Consider the following 10000-nt stretch of genomic DNA (forward strand, 5'->3'; position numbering starts at 1 on the left):
TATAAACATAAACATATATACAAGTAGTCAAGAGTTGTTATCTTGAAATAAAAATATCAGGCCAAGATTGCACTGGCGATATGATAAGATGTAATGTTAGGTGCTTTTTGAACAGATAACAGTAGTTTTCTCTGTAGTTTCCTTTAAAAGTTAATTCGTTTCGGAATTTAGGACAAAGTTGTAATATATGTGATTATTTAGATGTTCATTCAACAGTCTTAGTAGAGATTAGCATACATTTATACTTCATAATTCATTCATACATACACACTCAGTATACTTAATATTTTTCCAGGCACGATCTGGAATTGCAGAAACCTCAAATTTAAGTACAAAAATTCTTACGTTAGGAAGTACTCTCGTTTACAAAAAAAACGAATTTTTAGACACCTGCAGCCAGCATTGACAGGCACGCATAGCTTCACCCGGGAGAAAAATGATCCTGTTTACATCCGACCTGTTGGCATTTGGTGATGAATAAAGAGCACTATTTGATGGACAAGCTGAACTCAAAAAGTAGCAGTCATCTGCTGTTGTCCATGAAAAAATACGCACAACCTGTTAGTGTTTACATATGGTTAGACCTCGTTTTACGGGTTCTCTCTTTTTATCTGTTTACAATCTTCTACTTTTATGGCCGGTATTTTAACATCTAATGATGTAGTTTGAATTAACCAGCAGTCAGAGAAGCCTGAAACGATGCAATCAAACCAGCAGCCAATTAAATATCCCAATAGCATGTAAAAATGATAGAATGCAGTTCCTGTGACGTAGAAAACTCAGGAAAATACCACCTAAATGAAGCAACAAAATTAACCCAAAGCATTTCCGGCAGGATCGCGTACATGATGTAACTATTTGTAGCCAAACCGCATTCTGCTCATTCCCAGCAGCCGAAACAGGGTCTCGGACGTCCTGAGGAGGGAGGGAGGGGAGGGGGGGGAGTCCTTGTTAGTCAAGAGGGCGTGCACTGTCCTCTCTTGAGGAGGTTTCATGATGAGGGAAAGCACGACCACACATAACTCTCGGACATTGATGTTGCGGAGACAAGCCCTCATGAGGCACGAGAACGGCACATGAAGGCCGAAGTCAGAGAAGTCAAATAAGGAGTGCCCTTCGATGAGGAAATGAATACGGGGATCCTGCCGAACGGAACCGCTGTCGCTGCATGGCTGAGGAAATCATGTCTTTTTATTTTTTTTTCTAACCCTGCTAGCTGGAATAATAAAGTATATCACACGTCAGCTTTCTCAACTATGATTTATTAATTGTCTACTGATTGTAGCACAAATGCACACCATGATAAAATACCATCGAAAGTTAGGTAACTTGACTTTGAAGTTGCCTTAAAAAAAACCCTGAGCACTAAACTATGCTCAGGGTATCACATGAACTTATATACACATATTGTATATTGAGATAAAGGTGAAGATATATCATTCTAATTATCTTTTCATGACAAGAAAGCAGCAGAACCAACCCTGAGGATGAGCCTCGTGACGTTGGCGCTAGTGTGCGTAGCGCTGGCCGCGCTTTGGGCTTACTCAAAATGGCGCCACAGCTACTGGGAGTCGAGAGGTGTTCGTACACCGCCCTTTCTCCCTTTCCTTGGTCACATACATCATGCGCTCTCAAAGAAGGGGAAGTGGGTGCATGATTCAATGGTAATTATCATCTTCCTAATATTTACCTTCAGCAGAATACCGAACTAGCACTTTGATGCAGCGCTTTTCAACCAGTGCGCGAAGGATCGGGAAGCGTGTGGCGGGAATTTGTGGAAAATTCGCAAAGAGGCGGGAAATATTGAGGAATAAATGTCGATGTAATCATTCCTAAAAGTACTGCGTATTTTGATGAAAGGTCGATAAGGACAAAAGTACATCACTTTAACACAAAGTATTTTCTCTCAATTGTTTCCTGTCCCAAGTCAACTCTCCTTTTTTTTCACTGAGCTTTGCCATGCATGATTTAGTTTGAATATTTTCAAGTAGAACTTATAAGTTTGATTAGATTGTTGGTTATCAGATTTTGAATGGAGTGTTAATGTTTAGTGGTTTATATAATCTATTCTTTAAGTAACCTATTCGTTAAAAAGGCTTTTTATCGCATTTCTTGATAAATTTAGTGTCTGCATAGTGTGCCATGGGATTAGAGAGGTTAAACATCACTGCCTTAACGTGTTGGTGAAATGCTGGCAGGATGAGGGTGGGTTTAGAAAAAAAGCCAATTCCTCAAAACTGTTATATTCATAGTTCATAAACCTTCCTTAACTACCAAAAATGTATGTATAATTGTGTGTTCACGTATATATATATATATATATATATATATATATATATATATATATATATATATATATACATTATATATAGATTGGAAAAATATATACTATAAGTTAGTAATATTGTCTACAATATCACCCAGGCCTATCACAAATATGGCGGATCGAAGTTTTGTGGATTATATGAATTCTTCTCGCCGGTCCTGATGGTGGGAGATCCTGAGCTCATTAAACACATCTTCATAAAGGACTTCGACCACTTCGTTGACAGAATGACTTTGGCTTTACCAAACGAAAGGGACAAGATAACAGCACAAATGTTATCGATAAAGAAAGGCGATGAGTGGAAACAGCTGAGAGCCATCATGAGCCCGACATTCTCTTCTGGCAAGATGAAGGGAATGTTTCCTCTCGTGTGTGAGAAAGCGGACGCCCTCGTCACGTTCTCTCTCAATGAGGCGCGGAGGAAACCCTATATCGATATGAAATACAATTTTGGTCGCTTTACTATTGACACGATTGCCTCTTGTGCCTTTGGCATCGAGTGCAATTCGCTTGTGGATGACAACGCCGAGTTCCCTAAGAGGGCTGATAAGTTTTTCGAAACAACTCATTTTAATATTATGAAATTCATACTGATGAATACCCTTCCCGGCCTTGCAAAGTTGCTCAACCTTCGATTCACTCAACCTGAAGCTGATTTCCTGGAGGAAGTGGTAGAACACACAATAAAGGAGAGACTGAAAGGAGAAAAACGAGGGGATTTCCTCGACTTACTTCTGGAAGCTCGAACTCCCGACGGCGTTCCCAAGGAAATTAAGAAGATCTATGGAGAAGATGGCGCTATCAAGTCAAAATATCGTAAGTACTGTGATCATAACTTTCTGTTTGCTTTTTTATTTCCACACCATCAAAACTCCAAAAGCGTCTCAAAGATTTAACGCCACTGCACCTTAACACCAATACTAACAATCTGGTCTGGATCTCCCGAACGCAGTGCTGGATGACATCACCATCGCCGCTCAGTGCATGCTGTTCCTCATCGCGGGCTATGAAACTACAGCTACTACCCTTGGATTCTCAGCCTTTCTGTTGGCCAAGAATCCCAATGCACAGGATAAGCTCCGTCGAGAGATCCAAGACTTGGTTCATGAGGAGGGTGACATCACATACCAAGGAGTCATGGAGGCTAAGTTCCTTGACGCATGTCTGATGGGTTAGTTGCAACATTCGCCGTAATTCTTCTAATTCCTATAAAAGTTGTTATATATAATGATCAAATAAAGATATATATATATATATATATGTAGTTACATCTCTGATTTAGGACTATTAACAACGATTGTCGCACCAAGGTGTATATATAAAACATAAGGCTTCTTTTCCACCTGTGTATTTTTTTTTTTTTTTTTTTTTTAACCGCCCTAAGGCCACCCGTATCCCTGATTTTTTTTCCTTCTCATTACGGGTTAGTGAGTCTCTGCTACATAAATGCAGCAGAGACAGAAAATTGAATAGTAAAGTTTGTCATAGTGCAAGGACCGTAGGTTTTACATCTAATAATACTTAAAATTTAAGGAATAACATAAATATAATTATTAATCATTCGTATTGATAATGACAAAGACAATGATCTTTCTTTCTCTATATATATACAGATTATACGAATATATGTATATATATATATATATATATGAATATATATATATATGTATATATGTATATATATATGTATATATATATATATATATGTATATATGTATATATATATGTATATATATAACAAGATACATGTACACACATACATACACACACACACACACACACACATATATATATATATATATATATATATATATATATATATATATATATATATATATATATATATATATATAACGTATATTTAACAGAAACGTTGCGCCTGTTTTCTCCAGCGCCATTTATAGAACGACTGTGCACACGTGACTATCGGTGAGTTCTACTGCTTGTTAAAAGATTATTGTAACAGTGATCGAAATATGTCAATGGACACCTTTACTACTGAAATGCAAGATAACGCCATCTTTCATTACAGGCCAGTGAAAAATAATAAAACATTAATACTCAATGAATGTAGCCATCAAGGTGTTTTAAGGAGACTTTTGGTACTACCTTCGGATGATTAGTGTGTAAATGTATTTAAGGAATAGTGGGCATTTATATAGGAAGTGAGTAAATAAACAGGCTTTACGAAATGCCAACAGTGGTGTCTTACTTATAGTGTGGATTTATATCACTGACAGTTACGGACAACTGATATTCTCAAAAGGAGCTAAAATGGTCTTTGAGTGGTTGGAATATTGGAATAACCTTTGGGCATATAAAAGCTATTACACATCATTACTAACTGATACTTCCGAAGCTTAGGGCTGACAAGGTCTAACACACACAGCACTAACAAAGACAGTATGGTATTTCGTTTACTCAGACATTTATATTCCTACCTCTACTGATATTATTGTATCCCAGGCTTCCCGGCACTGACCTGACGATCAAGGCTGGTGACAAAGTACAGGTCCCTGTCTGGAGTATTCACCATGACCCTAAATACTGGCCCGAACCGGAGGAGTACCGACCGGAACGCTTTCTGCCCGAGAACAAAACAAGCGCGAGGAGCGTCGCCCACATGCCCTTTGGATTGGGACCTAGGAACTGTCTTGGTGGGTACTTAGAATCCTGAAGGGCAAGACGTATCTACCTATAATTTAGGAAGAAAGATGATATGTTAACCCTGTAAGAAATTCGCAGGATTTCCTGTTTTTACTAGAATCTTTTTTTTTTCTAGCCATGAGGTTTGCCCTGATGGAAGCAAAGACCGTCTTGTCGAAACTGTTACTGGCAGCAGAACTGCACCTTGCACCAGGATATGAAGAGATGGAGCTGGAACCTGGATTAGGTATAATTAGGGCCAAAGGAGGAGTCAATATCATCCTAAAGCCACTCCAGAGTTAAAGAAAATAGACATCGGATCCTCAAAGCTGTGTTATACAAGTGTAGCTGCTGTCAATCTAGGGTGACTATTATTCATTGCTACTATTTTACTGCAATAAGTTTTTTTTTGTTGTCTTTGCTATTTTGCTTGATCGATTGCAATGTCAGATAGAATAACCATAAAAAATATATATAGAAATATAAATAGTAATGGTATATATAATGGAAATTTAATAAACTGGTCATGTCATGATAGTACTAATAGAATGAAATAAAAAGTACCATAAATTAGTGTCGTTATCCATACTTCAGCTGTGCATTAAATGATAAGCTTACTATGATTAACGGATATGTAAATTAAGGTCAATGGAGATTTATTTGACATTAAAGAAATACAAAGATGATTCAATAAACTAAAAACTCCAACTCAAAATGCCCACAAGACTTTGGTAGCAATGAACGTCCAAAAGCACATTCGAACAGAATATAGCCACAAGGTATGGGCTCAGTTTATTATGCTATGTACAGTATTGAGTCTGAATGCACAACCCAATAGATACTGCACTCTCCGTAACACTTGATTAATATATACCATTGCAACTGCCAATGCATTTAAAATGTATACTATGTGTGTAAAATTACTATTTACACGGTTCACTTTTCTGAACAAGAACACGCTAAGGAAAACTACGCTTTATACTTTGCATACAATTGTACCGATTAAATGTAATGTGATCATGTAACAAGTAAAGTAGGGACATAGTACTTGTTATATTTAACAGGACTTCATAAATTCTGATCCATCCACAAGGTGACGTCAGGTGATCAAGAGAATTCTCAAACACCCAAACTAATGCTGCCACCGTAATGAATGGGCTTGCATAAAAAAAATATGCTATAATTTCCTCTTATCATATCTGTCCAGAAACCACATCTCTTCCATTACTAAAAAGGGTATTGAAAAATATGCAATGTTTATACTGGTATCAATATATCCCAACTATGCGTTCACACTTCGAAGCTTCTGGTTAAATATGTATGAAAAAGTGAGTATGGTGGATAGTGAGTATGGTGATAGTGATAGTGAGTATGGTGGATAGTAGTCTAACGATCAAAGCAGAAGGGGAGAAACTACTAATATAAATGCTTATTTGAACACTACCATGTAAAACAGTCTACCAGGATAGCTACCATTAACCATAAAGACATATGGGATAATTTTATCTAAATAACGAATGCATGTACAGCACCTACCTTTTACTAGTCCACAGAAACATGTACAGAGAACGAGATGGCCAGTTTGGTACATAATGAGGCCAGAAAGATCGATTAACTCCCCCTCTATTCACGATACCACAGTTACGATTCTTATTACAACAAAAATGCACATTGAATTTAAAGTAGTCATGGCGGGTTTTTCCATGCGCTCACTCCTTTTAACTTCAGAACCGGGTATCACCCCTATATATGTGTGTGTGTGCGATCCCGCTTTAGTATATATTCTAGACAGTGCGTTTCAAAAGAACATTTACTGCATGGATTATTTTGAATGCTATATAACGTAGAGAGACATCATTAAAATAAAAAACAAAGCCGATGGGGATTGCTTTTACTTTAGTTTAGCCTGTTATTCATTTTCTTTGAACGCAAGGAAGAAAATGGGAATACTATTCTTGTTTTAGAAAGCTCAAGAGTAAGTTATTTTGAATAAAATATCATCAATGTTTATTTGATTGCTTTTCCTACTAGTCTCGTGTTATTACTATTGTTATTGTTATCACTTTTATGTTATTGTCATTGTTAGTTTTTATTACCGTTCATTACTTTATCATTTTCTTTTTTACTATTACTATTTTTTTTCATTATCATTGTCATCATTGTTATCATTATTCTTATAACTATCATTGTTATAATTCTTATTATCAGTTATCATGGCTATGTCTGGTCTCATTATTTTGTTATCATTGCTATTATTATCATCATTATCATTATTGTTATTACCATTATCATTATTACTTATATCATCATCTTCATTGTTATTGATATATTTATCATTATTGCTATTATCATCTTTATGATTATGAATATCATCATCGTTATCATCATTATCATTAACATTATTATCTTCCTTATCATTACCATCATTTATCATTATTATAGTTATTGTTATAATCATTGTTGTTATAGTTTACTATCATCATCATTGTTATCATTATCATTATCATAATTACTATTACTATCACTGGCACGGTGTAAGTTATTTCTCCAAGATAATTGGAAGATGCTACAAGAAATGTGGAATTTTGAGTTACTGTTGATGTGAGAGATGAGAGGGTAATATCAATCTATCTATCTATTTATTTATGTGTGTATATGTATATTTGAGAGAGAGAGAGAGAGAGAGAGAGAGAGAGAGAGAGAGAGAGAGAGATTGAAAATAGATATATTCTGTATTCATAAAGTTTAAAGGTCTTGGTAAGAGAACCAATTATTGCACTGCTGGAAAACAAACATGAAAGGGAACACAAACTCATACACAAGGACGTGCGTACACAGAAGAACTGAAACAATAAGCAACAATATGAAAAAATATAAAAAAAATCAGCACGTTTTGCGACTTGACAAGACGGCTTATCAGTCAGTAAAATGAATAATCCATTTTCGGTATTACTGCCTGAAAGGAGTTTAACCTCAGAGAAGAGCGTAAGAGGTAGTTAAGTAGTCTAGTCTTTGAGAAGAAGAGCTCGAGTAGTAATTAAGTAGTTATCCTTATTATCTATCTTCAGGGAAAAGGGACGTTGATGATAGTCCCTAATCCCCAAGGAAGAAGAACGGGAAAAGGTAATTAAGGATTCTAGCCTTTCGGAAGAAGAGCCTGAAAGGAGTTTATCCTCAGGATTGAAGGAAATTGAACATATTGATAAAAAACAAAACGAATACTGTAAGCGCAGTCTTAATATTGAAGAAAAACAAAAGCTACCGTAATGTTCCTGTTTCCTTTACCGCTAGCTTTGTGTATACTATGAATGAATTAAATGAACCCAATCATTGGGTTAGATAAGCTTAAGAGAAACATAATTAATGGTATTTTAGTAATTGCTCATCCTAATAGGAAATGGGTCAGTTATCTATGAGAGTTTTGTGGCAGACATATCCAAACTGGGCTTTTTCTATTCTCTCTTTCTCTCCCCCTTTCATTACAAGAAAACGAATATATAGCTTTGTCGGAGGTTTAACCTCTCTGACTGCTCTTAGTTATTTATAATTCGCGTTTATTCCTCTTCCTCTATAATTGTAACATTTATGATTTTTTAAAATCTGTCTCTTTAGCTATTTTGTGTTTTTTTGTTATATACTTTAATTTTCGGCATTTCTTGCACTTGGATGGCTTATGTCCTTTTTTATTGATATTTCTTGTCTTTACTTTCCGTTTGAAGGTCATCCAAACATCAACTATAATTTCTTTATTCATTTTTGTTATTGCAGTTACATGACGATTTATGAGTCATGTAACTTTCAATTTTGCTTTTCTAGTAATTCTATGATAGATGTACATAGTGTTAATCAGAGTTTAGTTTTGTTAAATAATTATTCCGTTATATTTTAAGTTATAAACTGAGCAATATTATACAACATCAGTTTGGTCAGCCTCTGTCTCTCAGATTGTTTTTCATTTCTTGTGCGTTTAGCATTAATATTCTCATGAAACTCTCATGCATTATCAGAGTCGAATATTTTGCCCACTTGGAGAAACATAAATGTCTCCAAATATTTTTGGTTTTCATTTATTCATTAGCATTATCGTTTGGTTTTAGAATTGTTTGTGTAGTTTCTTGGGCATACTTTCTGTATTATTTTTGGCATTCCCAGATGTGTTTCCCTGCTTGAGTATGCCGAGGGAAGTATCTGTGGTTTATTGACTGAAATATCATTTATTTCATATTTCTTTGACATTTCATGTTATCAGTATCATCGTCAGAATCATTACCATCCTCATTATTATTACAATTATCATTATCATTATTAACATAATTACCATCATTTTTGTCATCGTTATTATTAACATCATTGTTTTTCTTATTATAACTATCATTACTGATTATCAACAGAATTAGCCTACGCAAAATTTCCAACCACCATATGATTTAAATCTATCTGCTTTGCGTATATAGATAGATACATATAAAGATCAATCATGGGTGAGCAGCCATAGAGACACCATTAACATACGACCTCCCTGTTGGTCGAATCAATCTGATACCAATTAAGTAGTCACTAAAGACATTCTTTTATCAAGCAAGTAAGAAGTCACATGCTAATTTCACAAAGGCATGTCAAATTTGATGCAAATCTAATATACTCACGATTCTGGCACAACGAGTATAAGGGATATTGTGATTAGCAGTTTTATAAAGTTGCAGAGTTCTCAAGCGACTTTGCAACAACATAAAACAGTCGCTAGTGCCATATAAATGTTGTGTCTGATGTTCTTTTGTTTGGATGATTGTTCTTGTTGATTTTTATTGCCTTACGATTCCCGCCAAAATTTCAGCGACCTTGACACAAGCTCAGACTGAGTGCAGTTTTTCATGTTAGAAGCCTTTAGATATTTATCTATTCAGGAGTTTATAAAGGTAAGGGATCTGCTTCTAGTGTTTCTAGCAACTTTGTGAGGGCAAATACATCACCAGGACCATTGTTGAAATCTGTCACTGAGACTGCAAAGGCTATCCTCAAAGATACAAG

The 10000-nt window shown here is 35.5% G+C and overlaps 1 protein-coding gene across 5 annotated transcripts in view; it reads left to right on the forward strand.

The window, feature by feature from the left end:
- LOC122256421 (cytochrome P450 6k1) overlaps nt 1–5542 on the forward strand; it is a 6079-nt gene extending 537 nt beyond the window's left edge. The window contains exons 2-7 of one of the 5 annotated variants that reach the window (XM_043021085.2): nt 1464–1664; nt 2425–3142; nt 3279–3497; nt 4195–4255; nt 4793–4983; nt 5109–5542. In XM_043021085.2, the coding sequence (XP_042877019.2) occupies nt 1488–1664; nt 2425–3142; nt 3279–3497; nt 4195–4255; nt 4793–4983; nt 5109–5275 (1533 nt within the window). In that variant the 5' untranslated portion in view covers nt 1464–1487 and the 3' untranslated portion in view covers nt 5276–5542. Of the gene's footprint in view, nt 1–295; nt 1665–2424; nt 3143–3278; nt 3498–4194; nt 4260–4792; nt 4984–5108 lie in introns of those variants that run through there. The other 4 variants (XM_086545500.1, XM_086545499.1, XM_043021086.2 and 1 more) reach the window with 4 other exon arrangements.
- The last annotated feature ends 4458 nt before the right edge of the window (nt 5543–10000 follow it).

Source organism: Penaeus japonicus, unplaced genomic scaffold, assembly GCF_977035675.1.
Source record: "Penaeus japonicus unplaced genomic scaffold, GWHDUDI00000001_assembly GWHDUDI00000016, whole genome shotgun sequence".
In the NCBI taxonomy this organism is placed as follows: domain Eukaryota; kingdom Metazoa; phylum Arthropoda; class Malacostraca; order Decapoda; family Penaeidae; genus Penaeus; species Penaeus japonicus.